Source organism: Nanorana parkeri, unplaced genomic scaffold, assembly GCF_000935625.1.
Source record: "Nanorana parkeri isolate BGI_ZX_2015 unplaced genomic scaffold, ASM93562v1 scaffold1713, whole genome shotgun sequence".
In the NCBI taxonomy this organism is placed as follows: Eukaryota; Metazoa; Chordata; class Amphibia; order Anura; family Dicroglossidae; genus Nanorana; species Nanorana parkeri.
In genome coordinates this window covers 59,853-81,549 of record NW_017307981.1, presented here as the reverse complement: position 1 = coordinate 81,549, position 21,697 = coordinate 59,853, and the positions used below count along the sequence as shown (strand labels likewise).

At 40.2% G+C, this 21,697-nt stretch overlaps 1 protein-coding gene across 1 annotated transcript in view; it reads left to right on the top strand.

The window, feature by feature from the left end:
• The window catches only part of DOCK8 (dedicator of cytokinesis 8), a 129,582-nt gene that overhangs the window by 83,624 nt on the left and 24,261 nt on the right, over nucleotides 1-21,697 (top strand). Inside the window, exons 16-33 of the mRNA XM_018571256.1 lie at nucleotides 917-987; nucleotides 2,206-2,344; nucleotides 2,440-2,541; nucleotides 3,549-3,644; nucleotides 3,898-4,132; nucleotides 6,230-6,399; nucleotides 7,786-7,802; nucleotides 8,829-8,990; nucleotides 9,680-9,767; nucleotides 11,109-11,204; nucleotides 11,377-11,526; nucleotides 12,787-12,900; nucleotides 14,717-14,872; nucleotides 15,550-15,689; nucleotides 15,899-16,068; nucleotides 19,018-19,157; nucleotides 20,320-20,502; nucleotides 20,713-20,842. Of these exons, the coding sequence (XP_018426758.1) occupies nucleotides 917-987; nucleotides 2,206-2,344; nucleotides 2,440-2,541; nucleotides 3,549-3,644; nucleotides 3,898-4,132; nucleotides 6,230-6,399; nucleotides 7,786-7,802; nucleotides 8,829-8,990; nucleotides 9,680-9,767; nucleotides 11,109-11,204; nucleotides 11,377-11,526; nucleotides 12,787-12,900; nucleotides 14,717-14,872; nucleotides 15,550-15,689; nucleotides 15,899-16,068; nucleotides 19,018-19,157; nucleotides 20,320-20,502; nucleotides 20,713-20,842 (2,359 nt within the window). The remainder of the gene's footprint in view (nucleotides 1-916; nucleotides 988-2,205; nucleotides 2,345-2,439; nucleotides 2,542-3,548; nucleotides 3,645-3,897; nucleotides 4,133-6,229; nucleotides 6,400-7,785; nucleotides 7,803-8,828; nucleotides 8,991-9,679; nucleotides 9,768-11,108; nucleotides 11,205-11,376; nucleotides 11,527-12,786; nucleotides 12,901-14,716; nucleotides 14,873-15,549; nucleotides 15,690-15,898; nucleotides 16,069-19,017; nucleotides 19,158-20,319; nucleotides 20,503-20,712; nucleotides 20,843-21,697) is intronic.

The window sequence follows — 21,697 nt, the reverse complement described above, 5'->3', positions numbered from 1 at the left end:
TGCTTTAAATCACTTCCTGTTCATTCATGAGTTTCTCAGTGGGGAGTAGTACTCTGTACAGAGGCTCCTCCCCATTCAGAAACTGCTTGATAGTAAATATTTTCTGAATGAATGGGAAGCTTCTGTACTTTCCATTCATTTAGAACAGAGGCTGCAGAAAAAGAGATTGAGGACTCTGTGTCCTCAATTTATTTTTCTATTTTAAAAGGTAAATATCAGGGTGCTGTTTAGACCCCTAGTATTTCCCCGAAGACCCCCAACAGTAAAAAAAAAATAAAAAAAATTACAATTAAAACAATTAAAAGTAAAAAAAATTTAAAAATAAAAATCCTGGAGGCAGGGCACTGGGTGACATCACACATCTGTTGGGGGGGGGGGGGGGGTGTACGGCTTTTTTTTCTTGCCTCGTGCTCAAAAGGAGCTAGCTACGGCTATGCTCCCACGGTGCTCGTGTGGCTGCCGGCTGAATGTGTTACAGATGGAAAGGGGCAGGACACCTCTACCCGTGTGCAACATCAGCCACATTCGGCCACACGAGCACCGCGGGATGACAGGATGCCGGCGCCTCTAGAACGCACTGGAATGCAAGCAGGCCGACTCCCTGCGTTCAGGGGCGGGATGGGGCGTGGGGTTGTCAATGGCACTGCAGCCATGCCCCCCACCCACAGTGCGATCGCCGGCACCCGGAACGCAAGCACATTAGTGCCTGCATTCCGGTCCACTGCTATCTGCAAAAATTGCAGCATTTTTGCAGATCGCACTGGACCGGAACGCAGGTACTCTCCCACCCTCACCCACAGTAAATGAGTCCGTCATTGAATATTGGGTTTTATTTGAACAATTAATGGATTATTATTTTTTGGCTGACTACTGAAAATTTTAATCAAATGCCATTTGTATGTTTTTGAATTTACAGGTCATTTTTGGAAAATCCAATGGCTCAGAATTCTTGGAAGAGGTGTACACAGCAGTTACCTATCATAATAAGTAGGTCTGACAGCTACATATTTCATATTTAAAACATTTGTGGCCCCACCATTACCTACATTAAAAGTAAACATTTTTTTGGATTTATTTCTCTTATGGTGACAAGAGTATATTTACTATGTCCTCCTGTGACCCAAAGTCAGCATACTGCAGGCTACTGTCTGCTATGTACTGACAACGCAGAGCCACACTGTGGCCTGGAAGGATCCAGACAATATTGTTGGGATCCCCCCACTGCCTGATTGACAGGTCTGGAGCCAGAGCCAGTTGTGCCTACCCCCTCCTCTGTTTGTCCCTCCAATGAGTGCTAGAGGAACGGAGAGGGGAATCCCTGCAGGGAGCTGTGACTGAAAGTCACAACTTTCTGCAGGGAGAAGGCCGTGAGCTGAGCGATCAGCAGTTTGTGATTCCTTAGCTTTTGATACATAGAGCTAACGTGTGCAGCAGTATCACATGCCAACTCTAAGTATTGGGAAGAGTATATTTCAATCTGCCAATACTTCTCCTTTAACCAATCTTGATCTGGCCATTTACACCCTTACTCCACCAACTTTCATACAATGTTCCACCCACAGTCTCAAGACGTCCACGCCATCTTTGGTAATTGCAGAATTACACCAGTTTTATAGCAAGTGTACATAGACAACACTAACCTGCTGCTTATATCACTTCTAGTGCAGAAAGGTTCAGCCCGCTCCAACACCACATAAGGCAAACCTTTATTTTATAAGAGCACATCATAAAATGAAATAACCAGTATCAACCAAGCAGAACTAATTTTTTTTTACATTTTGGATGTTCTAACTGATAAATGCTTAAATGTAATTGGTTGATTGAGTATTGTACTAGCTTACCATTTACACTATAAATGTAAAAAAAAGCCCCAACAACATAAATCAAGGTAAAGTAAGCCTTTCATTCAATGTATTCGCAGCAAAGGAGGATACCAGAAATTGGTTAGAGTTAGAGTTTTTGAGACATCCTTGAATAGTAATTTCCTGCTTTGCAAAGTATTTTTATAGTACTGTCAGAGCGGTTTACGAACAGATGTCAGACACATGGTATAGCATAACTGCGTAATAGTAAAGAGCAGTAAAGGAAAATTTTTGGGACTCTCCAAAGGCAGATCATTTTGTTCTGGCAGATGTCATGTTCAGACTCCTTACTACGGTATATATATATTTTTTTCTGTTTACTGTATTTGTTCCTTATTTTTAGGGCCCCTGATTTCTATGAAGAAGTCAAAATTAGACTACCAGCAAAACTTACAGAAAAACATCACCTGCTGTTCACATTTTATCATATCAGCTGTCAGCAGAAAGCTGGCAATTCAGTGGAATCTGTCCTGGCGTATTCTGTGAGTGAAATAGCACGATTCGTGTTCTCCTTTTAATTATTATTACTATACTTATTATCATTAATAAAAATAATACAAAATGTGCTTCTTCTTAGTGGCTGCCAATTTTGCTAAATGACCGACTTCAGACTGGACATTACTGCCTCCCAGTGGCCACCGAAAAGCTGCCGGCAAACTACTCTATGCATTCTCCAGAGGTAAAAGCTCAGCTTCTCTAAACTTCCTGTCCAGTACAAGATCACAAGGGACAGCACAGTTTCCCGCACCTGCCCATATACTAATATAACAAAGAGGGGAGGATAGTGGCTTTCCTTGCTCTGTGTGTTTGTGGAGTCACACACAGCTTACTAGTACACACAACGGTGGCTCCATAGGACCCTTCAAAGGAAAGGAGCCACCCTAACACAGGATATCAGGGCCAGTGCTCAGGGGACCAGCTGAGTCTGCAGGAAACTGAAACTTTTAAACATCAAGAAGCAGCATCCATTGCAAGTGATGTCATCAGCATTTGAAAGAGCTTAAAAACCCTATTGACTTTAATATCACTTTAAGGCTGTCTCTGCAGTACTATTCGTTACCTGGAAAAAATCAATTATTATTAGAGCTAAAAAAAAGTCAACTAAGAGGCTGTACTCAGCCCGGCACTATCAGAGGCCCGTTCTGTCTTCACAGACACATCCAATCTGTATGCAGTGGAAACATAGGCAGAGAAAAGGGGAAAATAGGAGCCAAAATGAGATGAATGCCAAAGCCTACCAGCAAGCAGCTACACACATATCACCAAGGTCCTTTATTCCTGACTGTATAATGCATTGTTGTGTTAAGGTGAGCATGGAAGGTGACCTAAATATCATATGCTAAGTAACTCCACCACTCTGACATTTTTGGTGCCACAAGTACACATCCTTTAAAGCCTGTCTAAAGCCAAAAACAAAAATGTATTATATCTAGTATATACAATTTTTACATGTGGTGGGTGCATTCGTTTTTTGCACTATATATTACATTTTTGTTTTGGGTTTATACTTTAGTTTTGTATTTAATTTTTTTTTTTTTTTTTACATTTATCTCACTAGTCTAAGGAACCACAGACACAACTATCTATAGGATACCTGGATCATAATATGGGTTTATTACATCTGATTTGTTAAATTACAGTTATGTTGCAGTCAACCAAATTAAAATGTATGTGTTTTGTTTGCAGAAATTACCAGCACAACCCACACCTATAAAGTGGGTGGAAGGACACAAGGGAGTTTTTAATCTGGAAGTGCAAGCAGTTTCTTCTGTACACACTCAGGTAATATACAAGAAAGTGCATCTTTAACTAACACTGCACAAATGATTTATCCAACAATATAAAACATACATATCCACTAAGAGTGTTCTAGTATAATTGTGCTCTAGTATAATTTGTAATGTGCTATTTTTTTTTTTTGTGTGATATAAATTGTAAATCAAGAAATTAATAAAAAGAAATACATGGAATGTACATTTTTCAGTCCTAAGAAACAAATTAAAAATATATGCGCACATCTAATGTATATTTTCAGGATAATCATCTGGAGAAATTTTTAACTCTCTGCCATGCACTGGAAGGTCCAGTAACATTTCCAATCCGAGTCCTGGACCAAAAGATTAATGAGAACTCCTTGGAGCATGAACTCAAACTCAGCATCATTCAATTAAGTTCTTCCAGACTGGAACCATTGGTCTTATTTCTTCATCTTGTCTTGGACAAACTTTTCCATCTTACTGTGCAACCCATGGTGATTGGGGGGCAGACTGGTAGGAGCACTAAAATCATTTTTTTTTTTTTACTGACTTTTTTTAGGAGTATAGAATGAATAAATTAATTAGGACCAGTTTGAAGGTTTCCATTGAGTAAGGCCTCATTCACAATATGCGATTTAGGATTCCTGGGGCAGGAACCTATGGATTCCTGCGGCAGAAGTCACAAATCTTCCATTTAGATGCGGCCACTGTCACATCTATTGTGCATCCAGGGACAGTGATCTATTCCAAACCACATGTAATCATATCACATACGATTACATGCAGACTGCTGCTTACAGATGCGGTCACTATCACCCTGTAATTACCTTGAATGTGTGACACCAGCCACATCTAAACGGGAGATTTGGGATTCCTACCGCAGGAATCCAGAGGTTCCTGCAGCAGGAATCCCAATTTGCATAGTGTGAATGTAGCCTAACAGTTTGCATTTTTACAGTTGTAGGCATGTGTGGGTTGTACACTTTGATACAAAAAAGGTCAATCTGTTCACATAAGAAGTAATGCCTAACAGTATAGGTTCATCTATCCCAACTAAGCTGTTAGGAACCTGTGCTGAAGCCACTACTGCCATTATAACTGCTTGCTTTTATTCTACGAACATACATGTTAATATATAAATCCTTCAAAAAACAGATTTGAGAATAAATATAACATTAAAAGAGAACTAGAGCCACATTGCAGTCAGGAAGTATCCTGACAATATTGCTGGGATCAACCTGGCTGCCAGATTGACAGCTGCCTACTGCCCACTATATGCTGAGACTGTAAAGCTGTGCTGCAGCAAGGTAAGATCCTGAAAATATTATTGGGATCCACCCCGCTGCCTGATTGACAGCTGGCTCTGCCTCTCTAGAGCCAGGTCCATATGTGCCCGCCCCCTCCCCTGTCTGTCCCTCCAATGAACGCTGCAGGAACGGAGAGGGGAGGGGGGTGACTTATTGGTGTCACTACTCTCTGCAAGGAGAAGAACGTGAACTAAGCAATCAGCGGTTACATGATTACTCTCTATCTATAGAGCCAGCATGTTACAGCTGCAGTATCCCACACTGGCTTTAAGTATTAGGAAGAGTATATTTTACTCTCCCAATACTTCTCCTTTAAGGGGCTGATGTATAAATGTTCTTTGTTTCTCTTTAGCGGCAGTATTGTGTGCGAACGGCATTTGCCCAGCTATACACTGGGCAGAACGTTTATACATCAGCCACTTATTGTTCATTAGTGCTGCACTGGTATACATCCATCACAGTGTAACCACACTAAGCATATTTAGTTAAAAATGTAGTTAAAAATACATGTATTTACTGGTTTACTTGCAAAGCATTTGTAATTCTCTTCTTCCAGTCTTGAGATTTACACAGCCCTGTCAGCAAAGCCAGGTTGGTGATCTGACCTTTCTCTACTGCAATTAAAACTCATACCTTGGTCACCTCACTGCTCACATGTGGTCTGTGACGAGACAGTAAAGTAGCAACAGTACAATGATGAGTCCCTCTTCCTTCTCTGCTGCCTCCTGCTGTCAGCATGTTACATGTCAGCACTTGTTCATTGCAGCACACCACACACTGGTTCCTATTGTTGGCCCTCCCTACTTCTATCCCAAGTAAGGTTATGCAGGGAATTACAAGCGGCTGATATCTAGATAAATTCAAGTATTTACACTAGCTGCATTATAAAAAAAGAAAACATAATTTTATAGTTCAGCTATAAAGTTATACAATTAGTAATACAAAAAGTTAGAAATAAAAGTGCCATGAAATGTCTGATTATTCCTTTTTAAACTTTAACTGTAACTCTAACAGGGTTATTCACAAAAGGGTGAAGAGTTTGGAGAAGGCAGGAGAAGTGAACAATCTAGGACAACATCGCTGAACTGGAAAGTGAGCTGAATTGGAGAATTTTTCCAAATCAGCGATGTTGTCCTAGATTGTTCTCTTCTCCTCCCTTCTCCAAACTCTGCACCCTTTTGTGACTAGCCCTGTAATAAATATCCTCAAGATAAAGCAGACAACAGTACTATTGCAGCCAGCAGATGGCAGCACATGTCTGAGTACATTCTGAAAGCCTGTGTCATCTCTTTTTTTTTTGCAGCAACCTTTTCTCAATTTACCTTTGAATCTGTGGTTTCCATTGTGAGTAGCCTTCACAATAGTAAAGATCTCAGCAAGGATCAGCATGGAAGAAACTGTTTGTTGGCGTCCTATGTGTATTATGTGTTTCGTCTTCCAGATGTCCTAAAGGACATGTACATAGCAGGTATAGTCCCCTACCCACTTCTAGTCATGAAAGTCATTTTGCCCATTCTGAACGCAGGTTAATGTTTTATTGCTCTCAAAATTGCTACATGTTTTTTTTTAAAGTTTTGTATGATTTCATTGCACATGTGTGCAGTGTTAGTAGAAAAAGTGACAACATAAGCATTTAAATTCTGTATGCCATTCTTTTCTTTAAACACACAGGGCTTGTTCACAGCATGTCCGGACCAGATCTGGATGTGTTTCTGCAAATGTGGTGCGGTGCATTTTTAATGCAGTTTTGACGCGTTCTAGTGCATTTGTTTAGGCTGAATAGGCTTTCAGATGCGTTGCAGTGCTTTTCCATTCATTTTTTATGTGTTTACATTTGTTTCGGTGTGTTCCAGGCCAGAAAAAATAGTGCATGCAGTATTTTTTTCCTGCACGGGAACGGACCACACTGGTGCAAACAGAGCCCAGAAATACCATAGGAATACATTGGGATGCATTTTAGGTGCGGACAAAAAAATTTCTGGTCCGGACATGATGTGAACAAGCTCACACTCCGGGAAAAAGGTTATTTACAAATTGCACTGGGTGTGTAAAATGTAATTCAAAAATCTGTGTGTTATGTATGGGTGGGTACTGCAAAGTTTAAAAATCTTACCATAAAGCATGAAAAATTCTACACAAAATACTGGTTTTCTAGACGCTGCAAGGATGTGACACAAGCAGTGAAGTGTTCCAGTCATATCTCCATCCCTTCTTACTACACGGCCATGCACATAATGCTTTTTAGTTTTCTTAAATAATACGAACTGTTCTATAATTGAAGGAGGAGAGGGCGGGGATGTAACATCATCTCTCCTCCAATCATAGATCATAGTTCTTTAAAGGTGATTTTCACTCAACCTCATAGTTCGAGCCGACGTGTGACAATGAAACTGTCACACGTCGGTTCAATGTAAAGGGGAATTGAGCGAACACATACCGTCGCTCGCTCACGTCTCGATCATCTTCCTGCAGAGAGCCGTGACTGTCACTCACGGCTCCCTGCAGGGATTCCCCCCTCCCCGCTCCGATCCTCCAGCGCTGACTGGCAGAACGGACGGGGGAGGGGGCGGGTACAGCTGACTCTGCCTCTAGATAGGCAGAGCCCGCTGTCACTCACGCAGCTCGGTGAATTTCGACATTAATGTCGGGATCCGACCCGGCTGCGGCGGTCTCAGTATACCGCGAGCTGTAGGTTGCGATATACTGAGCTTTGGGTCACGTGAGGACGCTAGTTTATGTCCTCCCCTGACCCTTAGGAGAACTATGGGGAAAAACACTTACCCCATAGTTCTCTTTCAAGTAAAACACAAGGCATTTTGAGAATGGGCAATAGTAGTGAGGGGTGGGTTAGGCAACCAGAGCACTTCCCTGATTGAGTCGCACCCCTCACACCCCGCAACACTCAGAAGCTTGGCATTATGTGTAGGAGACAGCATGCTGCATAGCATTAACTTTATACTTTACGGCAGCCCTCTGTATATAACATATAGCTTTTTAATGTTAATTTTAAATCTAGTGCAGTGTGTAAATGATCATTTTTTCCTGTAGTTTGGCGCTAACTGTTCCTGTTCATTATTTATATACAGTGATGCAAAATACAATGCTTTATGACATTTTGAAAGAGACAAACCTTGGTGAAATGTGCAAGTAGTGCAAAGATGTAAGATATACATGTTTTATTTTTTTTGACCAGATATAACTTTTAAGAGAAATGCACATTTCTACTCAGAAACTCAAGTGTTCATGGAGCTTACTAAAATATCTGCAGTGCCCAAAAAGGGTTTTTAAAAATGCAGTCAGCATGTTTTGTTCCAATAACTGGACTCTGCACGCTCTAATGAATGGTAAACATACCTAGGAAATCATAGTTATGTAAATGTGAGTAGATTATACAGCTAAAACACACAATCTGTGTTCAGGCATTTGTGTAATATGCGGCCAAACAAATATCTTGGTAATCATTTTTTACTTTGAACTATCAGGAAATGACTTGTATAACCCTACAAATGATTGGACTGCATAGATTAATTATTATGGATGGCAGGCATTGCTAGAATTTTTCTCGGTTTAAAAACACTAGCTATTTGTGTGTTCTACTTATTGCACATTATTTGTACTTGTGTGTGGATAGCTACAGAGTTCTATATTGAGATTTTTCTGTAATTAGGTGGATTACATTTGCGGTATGATTTATAAACCATCAGCCCAGCCACGTGTTGGCCAAATGCCGTTCACACAGCATGGCACTCCTGCCATTACATGGAGCCAGTGCGAACGGTATCCAGCCAGCGTATAGCTAGGTGGATGATTTATAAATCATACAATTAAAGTTCATTCTTTGCTGTTTAAAAGGGCTTGTAGTGGTTCATTGTCTTGTTTTCATGCCCTTTTTAAGGTGGAAGCCACTCAGACACGCGCTACAACACGGTTGGCCGTACCACAGCTTCTGCTGTAGGATCTAAATTATTACAGTCTCGAACAATGAGCTCAAGCAACCCAGATATTGCAGGAATGCAAAGTGCTGATGAAGAAGTTAAAAACATTATGTCCTCCAAGGTGAGCCAGTGACCCTATCTTTAATCCTTTGTTGCTTCTTTAAAAACATTGGGTTTTAAGCTTATCTAGGGTATGACATACCTAGGTAAAATCCAGTTATACAATCATTACAATAATATGTAATGTACTTTAACTAGTATAAGTACCTTGATAGCAGGCATCTGTACTTCCCTGCACAGCAGCACTCAGAATGGGAGAGGGAGGGCCAGCACTCCATTCAGAGCTTTGTACAGTGCTTTCAGTCATACTGTACACTTGCTTAAAAAAGAGGTGATGATTAGTGTACAGCTTCTACCCCATTGTCTATTCATAGATAAGGCAGGTCCTGGACCAGGCTCCACTGTTTAACTGCAGTGTACAAATCCAAGGCCTAGCTGTGTTGTCCGGCAGGGGTGCATGGATCACATGACTCACTGAACAGCGGAAAAGAGAAGGATACCCAGGGCTTTACCAAACCTCCCTAAATGGTGTGACGTTTTCCTTGATACTGTGCATGTGTAATCAGAATTGCATGGATCTTAACATTTCAGTTAACCACTGGCACTGGGAAGATGTAATTATACACACATGGTGGTAGACTGGCAGGCCTTCAGTCTTTTTGTTTCCTGTGCATACTAGCATATGTTATGTGTATTAATGTACTTTCATCCGCAGTCTCTGACCTCTGGTGTTCTGGTGATTTTCTTTAGGCTTCTAGTCGTACCTGCAATCGCATGTCTTACTTTGTTGAATCCAGTAATGACTTGCAGTCAGTTGTTTCCAGCACAAGACCATGCAGCAAAAAGGTAGTGTAAACATTTGATACCTGGCTTCCATATTGGAATATCAGAACGTTTACTTCCATCACAGCTGAAAATATATTCATCTTCTTTGAAATGTATCTAAACTGATGGAAAGAAATTATTCAGGAATGAAACAAATTACATTTATCTACTTTATATTTATAAACAGATTGAAACACTTTTTCTATGATAAATGTTTGGTACAGTGTTTGTGCAATTAGTCTGGGGGAATGTGGTGCAGAAATAAGACTTTGACTTATACTGTATTTTTAGATTCAAAATGTAAATACATATATTTGTAAGAAACGATATTGCATATGATTCTGACATTTCATATTAGGCACCTGTAGGACTGCTTGTCTAGTGTTCTCACATCTAATTATTATTGCGTTGGTAGTGAATATCACCTCTCTGGGTATAAGTTTTGTTGTGCATGTCTACTTACCGCTGTGGTCTGTTATGCTGGCCACACACTTATCAATATGATCATTCAGTCGATCATTTAATGTAATCAAACTGAACGAACTGAATACAAATTGCAGACCAAAGACCCTGGATTTGATTAACTTAGTGAGCTCTCTGCCAAGTTAATTGGCCATGGCAGAGTCTTGGCGCTTGCTACTGATTAAATATGTGTAGGCATTGGAGAGCAAATCATTATTCAAACTGATTCATTTCTCGGTTTTGATAGATTACTTGCATTTAAAAAACTGATAGATTGAATATTTGATCAATATTTTCAGGCAACCAAAAAATGCAGAACAATGTGTGTTGCATGGTTTGATATTTTAATCACTGATAGATCGTTTGTGTGTCATCACTTGTACCTAAACTCTTTACAAATTGCTACATGTATGGCCACCTTTATTCCAAACCAACTGTCTGGGGTCCATACAGATCCTCATAATAAGCTCTGACAGCAGAAGTCTGGTGCAGTTAAACTACACTTTATTTTAAATGGGCTAAAATCCAAAGTTTCCCCCTAAGTTGATCAACAGCATTGTGCGTACAATAATATTCTGTTTCTGCTTAATATTCTACATGATGTACATACTATTTCGACCAAAAATGTTATACTTGATATTGCATACTGCCCTGGGCTTATTCAATTAGGCAGTGCAAAAAGTAATGGTGATACCCAATTGCGGTAATCCACTGCAGCCAATCAGAGCTTAATGGATGTGACTCCTATAAGCTGAACTCACATAGGTTGGCGTGGGTTACCACATATTCTGTGCTCTGCTGTTTTCAATAAGCTAGTATGGGCAGTCCTCATTATTCAGGATATGTTTATATGAATGCATTTATGATCTCATGTTTTCTTTCTTTTATATTTTATAAAAGCACTTTCATGAGGAACTGGCTCTGCAGATGGTAGTTAGCACTAACATGGTGAGGGAAAATGTCTTCAAGTATGCATGGTTCTTCTTTGAGCTCTTGGTAAGTACCATCATGTCAGCAATTGTAACAATTTATTTATACATGGGTACAGTTCATTGTGTCCCTATAATACATAATAGGATGGAGAAGCAGAAAAGTTGTGGAGAACAGTAATGGTTGTTTGTTTATAAATCTATAGTGATTTTATATATGGTCTTTTCTTTGGTTTTAGGTGAAGAGCATGGCTCAATACATCCACAATGTGGACAAGCAGGAGGTGCCGAGAAGAAGCCGTTTCTCAAATCGTTTTAAAGATGACATAAGCACTATAGTGAATGTAGTTGCTTCTGAAATAGGAGCTCTTCTCAACAAACCACAGAAAGTAAGTGCCAAACAGGTTATATGCTTCAAGCTGAAGCCAAATAAAACTTTGGGAGGCTACACTTTGAAGGTAAAATATAAATGTATGTTTATTTACCGTGGGCCCTCCAAGGCAGCAGCTACCAAATCATAATTAAAGGAGAACTATGAGGTGAGTGCTTTTCACTCATCCTCATAGTTCTAGCCGACCTGTGACAATGAAACTGTCACAGGTGGGCTCAGTAGATCGGGAAGTGAGCGAACACATACCGGCGTTCGCTCACTTCTCGATCCTGTCACGGCTCTCTGCCGTGACAGTGGAGGGACTGGATTCCCCCCTCCCCGCTCTAATCCTCCAGCGCTGACTTGCGGAACGGACGGGGGAGGGGGCAGGTACAGCTGGCTCTGCCTCTAGATAGGCAGAGCCAGCTGTCACTCACACAGCTGGGCGGATCCAGACATAATTGTCGGGATCCGTTTCAACTGAGCTTAGGGTGACGGGAGGACGATAGTTTGTGTCCTCCCGTTACCCTAAGGAGAACTATGGGGAAAAGCCCTAACTCCATAGTTCTCCTTTAAGAATGCTAGCTACAAAAACTTATAGATCGCTGGTATTACAGTATATTGTAAAGCTCTGTGCAAACTGTTGGCGCTATATAAATCCTATATAAAAATAATAATTATTATTATTAACAATTGTTTTAGCAGTGACTTGCAGATAATAGTCCCATGGCTAAAAATAGCAATCGGTATATCAGTATGGCAAAAAACACATGCATTATAGGGATGCACCTATACTTTTCGAGTACCAGTGCCGATACTTGGCTTTTTCATGAGAGCTACCAGGGTTGCAGAGGTTGCAGCTGGGACCTGGCTCTGGTTCTCCACCACTGTCCTGAAATCATTAGTCTGTATTGTTTTAGAAAAACTTTCACATGACAATAAACAAAAATGTATCAGTACTCGTATCTGTGAGTACTTGGACAAGTATCAGCAAAACTGCTATCGGTGCATCACTTATTTATATTTATAAAAATTAAATCATATATTAAAACAGAGATGTACAAATCCCAGGAGCTCCGTGTGCTCCTTACAAATGACAGCTGCCTCCTAACTTTTGAATTTTTCTCTAGTCTAGTCTTGGAGCTGGAAAAGTATCTGTACTTGTACTTCTACCGAGTACGGTACTTGGTATCGGTGCATCCCTAATTATTGCTTAGTAAACTAAGCCTAATGTCTTTGCCTGTGGACTTACTTATGGTTGTGTTCTTCTTTATTGCAGGAAGTCGAACAAGCAGAAAAAGTGAACATAAGTCTGGCATTTTTCTTATATGATTTACTATCCTTGATGGATCGAGGTTTTGTTTTTAATCTCATCAAACATTACTGCAATCAGGTACAAAAGTCTATGATAATTGTTAGCAAAAAATAGCAGATAAGTATACATTTAAACACACAAAAACACTGGAATGTGAAGGCTGTGCATAGCTGTCTTGCCTAATTTTGTCTAGTTGACTGAGTAGTTTTTAGAAATGTGGTTCCCTTATTCCAGAGTTATTTATTGGCCCAGGATGAGAGTCTTTCTTTTGTAGTCTGTTTTTGACTTACTAGCCTGTCACAAAGCCTGTAATAAAGGTATTGCAGTTTGCTTAAGTGCTGATATTTGTAGTGACTGCAGGTAAAAGTTTACTCTTGTCAAGCAGGTGGTTGTAACCCAAACTTAGTTTTGCCTGAATTATTACAGAAAAGCTTTCATCACAAATATAATTTTCATAAGATCTATAGAGAACAAGAAGATTAATAGTTTGAAAATAACAGGGCTTGTCTGGCATAATGACAAGTAAGTTAGATCAATTTCTAACACAAGATATGTTTTTCAAATGTTTTCTAAAGTATATTATTACATTAAAAAAAAGGAAATGTGCAGTGGAAGGCTTTTGTTCCATCATGTGTTGCAATCAAATAAAATCCATCACCGCCTTTTTGACAAATTAATTAATAGGAATTTAATCTTAGAGTTATATGATGTTCTTTTGTGTATCGAATTGATCAGCTACCACATTCCCTTTACTGGAATGTCCTGCAGCTGAAGTGTCCTCTGTGGCCAGTCAGAAATGTTATAATATGTCATAATATGTTAACAGTAAATATCCATTTGTATAGTTATTGAAAATCACAATTATTTAAAAAGGCCAAATATTATTTATATCTAACCTCATAACAAAACATAACATAGCCTCAAAGTTATTTCAGAAAATTACATCTTTACACATACATAGACAAATATATGTGGAAGTGCTGGGGATGGAATTAGACACAAAATGGCTTCCACTTGCTCAGGGAGCTTCTCCAAATGCAGAAACTAAGCGGTCTATTCACTGAAGGGTGAAGAGTTTGGAGAAGGCAGGAGGAGTGAACAATTTAGGACAACATAACTAAACTGGAAAGTGAGCTGAATTTTCAGTTCAGCTATTTTGTCCTAGATTGTTCACTTCTCCTGCCTTCTCCAAACTCTGCACCCTTGTGTGAATAGACCCCTAAGACACTGGGGTTCATTAACCAAAGGCAAATAGGCTGTTCACTTAGCTTAGTGAATGGGGTGAAGCTCTGCTGACTACCATCATCCAATCATGTGCAATCACAAATGCTGTTGGTTTTTTTTATTTCCTTGCATGTGATTGGGTATTCTTTGCCAAGTGGATTTTCAGCAAATTCGCTAAGCTAAGGGAAAGTTCTGCAAAGTGTCACGCCTATTTTCCTTTAGTAAATCAACTCCACAATTCTATTTGGAGATATAAACTGCCATTTTATTACAAAACAACAAATGTAGATTGGGGATTTTTAATGCTTAACAATAAAGTAAAACTTTATCCAAACATTTTCTGTCCAATAGGACCACAGCCAGCAAAAAGTACCTGACAAATGTTCAAACTTTTCTCTTGTTATCCAAAACGAAAAATGATTCCAGTTTCATATTTTAGTGTACAGATATATTCAGAAACTGATCCCTAATGTTCATATTTGGGTCATTTTTCATATCCTTTTACGTTTATCATGATTGTTTGCAAATGTTGGTGAGTTACATACATTTCCTGTGTAACATTTGTCTTTTGTAATCCCTTACTTTGTAATAATAAGTGGTTATGACATGCTCTATGAATGTGTTTGACGAAGATCTTGTGTTAAATGATTTGTTTATTTTCTTTTTCTAGTTGACAGCCAAGCTGAATTCTTTCCCAACCCTGAGTTCTATGCGACTTGAATTTCTACGGATTCTCTGCAGCCATGAGCAGTATCTCAACCTGAACCTTTTCTTTGTTACATCATCATCTACACCAGCCTCTCCATGTCCTTCTATTTCATCCGAGGTACAAGAAGATGAGAAAACAAACATATCACTTCGCTATCACTAGCAGAAGTGCATGTCGATGGGGAAATTCCAAGAGATCTAACAATGAGCCATTTCTAGGTTACAGAAATGGCTGAGGTTTTTACAATGCTAGATAATGATTTACATTGTGCTGACACTGCTGCTCTTGTCACTTCTAAATGTTGTAAAAAAAAAAAAAGCAGACACATGTCCATTAACATCCGATTCCCCATAGACCAACATGGGTATCGTCATTTAAGTTTTTTCCTCCATCGCAAGATAGAGGAAAAAACTGGGCGGACACGGATGTCACAACGATGATATCCATTCTGATCAGCAGGAGATCTTTGCATTGGTTAACTGCAGATCAGAACTGTATGTGCCTGTCTTAAAGGGGCCTAACACCTAACTGGAGGTCTACAGTTTGTTTGTGTTGTATGCTGAAGCTCGGCAGGTGCAAGCAAAATGCAAGCAAAATGATCAAAAATCACAGTGATCTGCTACTCTGTGTCTGAAAGGGGATGTGTTACTGTAGTAATAGTCATTCCCATAAGGTAACAATACTGTCATGCACTTAGTAAAACAAACTATTGCTGGTTGCATTTGTTACAAAGTCAAAATGATCTAATTGCAATAAAAGGGAATATAATAATGCATGGAAATTTTCACCCACAGAACTCTAGTTCCTGCTCTAGTTTCCAGGACCAAAGGATTGCAAGTATGTTTGAGCTTTCATCTGAATACAAGCAGAAGCATTTTCTAACTGGACTCCTTTTCACAGAACTGGAAGCTGTACTGGACCAGGAGGCAGACGGGTATTTATGTCTACTTATCATAGATGAGCATGTGCATAGGTTTTGTAAGGCCTGTATTTATGGACAGGCCGCAAAGGGCCTAATGCAGGGCAAGAACATGCATTTGTTGCCAGCATCAAACAAATTTAGTTATACATTCAATTAGAAGTACAATGCTTAGAGTTTCATACTTTGATGGCTTGATAAATCCTATTATTTTGTTTTCTCAGAATCAGTAAAGTGCAAAGGAAAGCTATCAATGCTGTCAACCATCTGTTAAGCTCACATGATTTGGACTCACGCTGCCAGAAGATTGAGATCAGAAACAAAATTGCTGCCCTCTATCTCCCACTGGTCAGCACTATTTTGATGGCCCTCCCTCAGCTACATGATTTTTCAGGTAATCCGACTTATTGTTGAAAGCTTCAAATGAAAGGATGATTAAGAGAGCACTAGGAGTAAAGAGAATAAGACATCTGAGTAAAGAACTTTATTTTATGATGAAGAATAATACAGTATGTGACGGACCCCCGTACTCAGGATGAGTATGTCCGCCGCTGTCTTCTTCCTTGCTGAGGAGATATTGGAACCTGAAGATCTGTAGCTCCCAGTTTCCCCAGTCACTAGCCAAGGCTTGAGTGTAGGGTAAACAAACTCTGATTTATTGAGCAACTGCACAAACTTTTATACAGCAAGTGATGAAATCAGAATATAATCCCATCACATCCACCCTCCCCTCCCAGACAATCGGTCTGCTCAACACCACAGGTGTCCACCTGCTAACGAACTCCAGACAGCCATAGCAGGAGCCTGGCCAGAATGTCATTGTTCTGAGCTCCCTCAGAGAACAATGGGAGATAACGAGGGATGGTGCTGATGGTCTTTCCATAACCAGGGCACACAGCATAACGCACTCAAACATAACTCAACACCAATACACATTTAACTTATAAACTGATCACCATGTCGTCACATAGCTCCCCCAAGTTAAAAGATGGCAGACCCGGTGAGACCCTCTACGGGTCCACTTGGGGATGTCCATGATGTCATGATGTCCACTGGGAGATAACGAGGGATGGTGCTGATGGTCTTTCCATAACCAGGTCACACAGCATAACGCACTCAAACATAACTCAACACCAATACACATTTAACTTATAAACTGATCACCATGTCGTCACACAGTAGATTTAATTTTATAGTGAAATACTCCATAATGTGCATACAGAACCCCTTTTGCGAGTCACTAAAAAGCCCAATTGCCACCTCCTCCAAAAAGTTTGGTACAGGAAGTGTCTGCTAGACATATACATTTATATAATACAAAATCATCTTGAGTTTTTTACTTACAAAAAACAAGAACCATACAAGAATCAATGCTTATAACTGAAAAATGCAAATAAAAGGTGTTGCAGTGGTTGAACTAAGAAGACAATCTACGCAGTGTAGCTAACTATGAAAACATAATTCAAATGATAGTTACATAGTTACAAAAGACACATGCCCATTGAGTTCAACCTATAGAAATATGAAGAAAAAAAAAAGAAGAAAAGCCTAAACAGAATGCTGTGCCCACAGTTATCCCCTGTTCACCCAGAGGAAGGGGGGAAAAAACCTATAGAGCATGGTTCAATTTGCTCCAACAGGGGAACAGAATTCCTTCCTGATCCCATAAGGCAATCGGATATTCACTGGATCAACAATCTCTGGTGCTAAATATACTTATAAGAAGTCAATATCCAGTAATATTCTGTGCATTTAAGAATACATCCAGATTTCTTTTTAAAACAATTAACTGAGCCAGCTAAAACTAGGTCCTGGGGGAGTCTAGTCCACATTTTCACAGCTCTAACTGTGTTTGCAAAGGTTAAACATCCAGACACAAAGAGTGCCCCCTTGTCCTTTACAATGACCTTAACGTGAGAAATATCCTGTGCTCACCAAGGAGTGAGTGTGGGGGGAGCTGCTTGTGAGGAGATTCAGCATGTGAGCTGTCACCAGCCGTACCTGGTTGGAGACTGACCGTGTGAGGAGGCTTCCCTTGCACCTCGTGTCCTGAGGCCTCTGGCAGTGGAGACAGGGACCTGGCAGACAGCGAGTTGCACGGGTGCCAGTGGTGTTGAAACCGTGCAAGCAGAAGGTTGCTTCTGTAGCTGAGCTGCGGTAATCCGGAAATCAGGGTCAAAGCAAGCCAAGGTCAAACCGGGAGAGCGTAGAAGGTACAGAGGGATCGAGCAAAGAGAAGTCCAGTATTCAGTCCAAGGTCAGTGGCCGGCAGCAATCAAGAGTAGTCGGTGCAAGGTATCGGGTCAAAATCCAGGAGACAGTCAGTTCACAGGGACAGGTAATCGCAGGATAGAGAAACACGGGGAGGGGCTGAAGACAATCCAGCAATCTAGGCGTGCAGGCCGGGTTTAAATAGGGAAGTAACCTGATTAAGTGCATCACTTCCTGTGTGTCACTTCCGGTACGGCACTTCCTGTGTGTCATTTCCACTACGACACGTCATTTGGCGCGTTTTCCTACGCGTTATGCACATGCGCCCAAATGTTCTATGAATATCACAGAGAACTGGATTTGGCGCATACGCAGAAGGTGAGAGTTGCTGACAGTCTGGCACTTTGTTCTGAGTCTCAGCTCACATGCTGAATCGGGTCACACAATCACAGAGGAGATGGCTCCTACATTTGAAATAAAGTTGTTTTTCTGTGTAGATTGTTGTAAACTTGATGTTTGTTGGAAGTAGTTTTGATAAATCAGAGCATTGCAGAGGAGATTACAAGCAGTGACACTATCACAGCGTGTATAGTGAGGAGAGGAACAGGGGAGGGGGAAGCTGTGTGCAATGAGAGATGATTCCTCTCTGACTCATGGGAGTTGTAGGCAAAGAAAGATGTGCATGTGACCAGAATCAACGTGCATGGCTCTTATTAAGGGACAGGAAGTGTGAGGGGAGAGAAGAGACATGGGAGCGAGCACAGCAGACTTTCTAAAGGGATTAAAATATTAAGACTTTATTTTAAAACATAAATAAATGTGGCTTTGTAGAATGTTCATTGTGTATAAGGAGAAAAAAGCTGAGTGTTTTGTGTCGCTTTAAGAATCAATATTTTGTTCTAGAATGCTAACCTATGCTAAAGTAACAATTAAAATGTAAAATATTTGCTGATATCCAAACCTCAAGCTTAGGAGAAGCTTTCTTTGTAACCTTGAAACTGTTAAATTCAGAAAGAAAGATTGAGGTCGCTGCAAATGAACAGTCACCCACTGGTTTGTATTTAGTCTTTTAATTATGTGTGAGCTGTTATCTTGTACATGATGATAACTGAAATATTGATTCATGTATTAGTTCTAGATACACGGAGTGGAAAGACACGTAATACAGAAGAAGAAACAGATACTCCGAGCACGATAAACCCAAGTGTTGCAATGGCTGTAGCCGGAAATCAGTTTGGCCTTAAACCACCCCCTCTAGCTCTTTCATCAGTTGTAAGTCCAATGTTCTTATGGTAACCATGTGTTAAATCAAGTCCACTGCTCACCCAGGAGGAACAGTCAACTTTGTTTTACAGATAAATAGTATTACAAATGGCACAAAACTGCAATTATTGGTTATTTACCTTTTATACTGTTTGATGTAATGGATGAGTGATATCAAGTGTTCAGAACACATTGAGGTCATTCACATAAGGCCATTCTTAGAAATACTCCAGTATAGTGAAAACGGTATCATCTAAGCATACAATTAGTTTGGAAAAATAAAATTAACTATACAGTATGTTAGGATGCTGCTACCACTTCTCAGTCTTTTGTAGTGCCTTCCCTATGCATAGCAGAAGGTTCACTTATTTAACCCCCCCACCATGACATTTTTTTTGATCGCCTACTACTATAATCAACTGAGAAGATAAATGCTTGGTACTCCTGGGTGTGGAAGAGCATATACCGCTAGGTGTCTTGAATGATGGCCAATCCCATGCTGCTAGGGAGAGAGTTCTTTATCCTGTGCAACCTAGTGAATGGGTAGGTGGGGTGGGGCAGGGCCATCCTTAACATGGGGAAAAGGGACAGTTGCCCCAGGCCCAGTCACTGTTGTGGGGCCCAAAGCAGCTGCCCCTTGAGCCCTCAAAATATATACTTGTGGCACCATTCTGTTTACTATGCGTTTGTCATCGCATAGTGTTGCTCCGCCCTGCCATACACCATGTAGCCTGGGGGTCACATCTCCCTCTGACGTATCCTCCTATCTGCTCTGCAGGAAAAGGATGTCACACGAGGGTGGCTTCTGTCACATGACGCACGTCAATCAGGAGAGTGAGATGTGACATCCGGACTGAGCTACTGCTACACCACCAGGCATTGCGGGGGGCCGGTGTGGTGGTTGGGGCCTAACAAATTGTTTGCCCAGGGTCCGATCAATAATAAAGACGGCCCTGGGTGGTGAATCACATGTCATTGGGTCTAAAATAAGGTTTGTAATGAAAACAGAAAGATTTTTTTTTAAACTGTCTTTAGCAAAGTCAAATTATAAGCAGATTAAACTTCTGAGTTAATGCTGAACATCCTGAAATAAAACATTTTAGATCTGTTGAGATTATATATGTTTCATATCATAGCAAGTATTCAGTGGTCCATTGTTGCCTCTCTCCAGCCTCTTAAGATGTACTCCACATTGAGTCCAGAATCTACACGGAACCTACTTACCTGCTTTCTATGGATCATGAAGAATGCAGAACAGAGTGTCATCCAAAAGTGGCTTGCCTACTTAACAGCTTTGCAGCTGAACAGGATACTGGATCTACTGTATATGTGTGTTTCCTGCTTTGAGTACAAGGTATGCTTTCACAGTTCTTAATGATCATACATACTTTCTCATTATGTCTGCCAGCGTACTGTTACATTTTCCCGTTTTTCACGAATGCAGTAACGCAAATATATTTGTAGAACATTTAACTCCTAAGGGCAGGTTCTGTCTGAATACATTGTTTTTTTAATTGTGCAAATTGTAATGAACAATTTACCATAGAGGATGTTATTCTTTCAGGGAAAGCAGTCACCTGACAAAGTGAGCACTTTAGTGCTTCAGAAGTCCAGGGATGTAAAAGCTCGCTTGGAAGAAGCATTGCTACGTGGAGAAGGAGCTAGGGGAGAAATGATGAGACGCTGGAAAACAGGTACCTACTTTGAAACCTCTCTATATCAAAGTGATTGAGAATTTCTTTTGAGTTTTTAGCCCAGAAAGGCTAACAGGGTTATTCACTAAAGGGTGAAGAGTTTGGAGAAGGCAGGACAAGTGAACAATCTAGGCCAAAATAGCTGATTTGGAAAAATTCTCCAATTCAGCTCACTTTCCAGTTCAGCTATGTTGTCCTAGATTGTTCACTTCTCCCGGCTTCTCCAAACTCTTCACCCTTTTGTGAATAACCCTGTCGGTTTGTACAATCCCAAGGGCCAGGGAGCCAATGTACTGAAAAAGAAGGTGCAGCTAGTGCATACATTTTATTTATTTTTCATTATTTTCCTCTTGGGGTCATATTGGTATTTTTTGAGCACAATGCACACACCTTTCCACATTGCACCCCCTAATAAAGGCACTTCAGTGCTGAAACAAGTTGAGTTTTTAAGAATTTTGGGATCACTGATTTGTTTACTCAATTACTTCTATTATCTGGAAGTGGTGCTCTCTATACAGGGGGAAATATTGTAATACATTAAAAGTTTGGAAATATCAGGAAAATTTAAAGGCAGAAGAGAGAGAGTAAATATAGTAGTATAGCTGGAGTTAGAAAGATTAGCAAGTACCTCAAGATTACAATCAAGGGAGAAATATATAGTGTGAAAAATATACAGAAGGAATGGCAGAATTTGAAATACTGAAAAGAGATATTTGAAAGTATTTTAAGATACTAAATAGATGAGGATATAGTGTGATAGAGTCTGCCAGAAGAAAACAGACTGAGATAGAAAAGAGGAGGTTGAGAAAATTATATCCTGCCCTAGACTGAACATTTTAGAAATAGAGAGGTGAA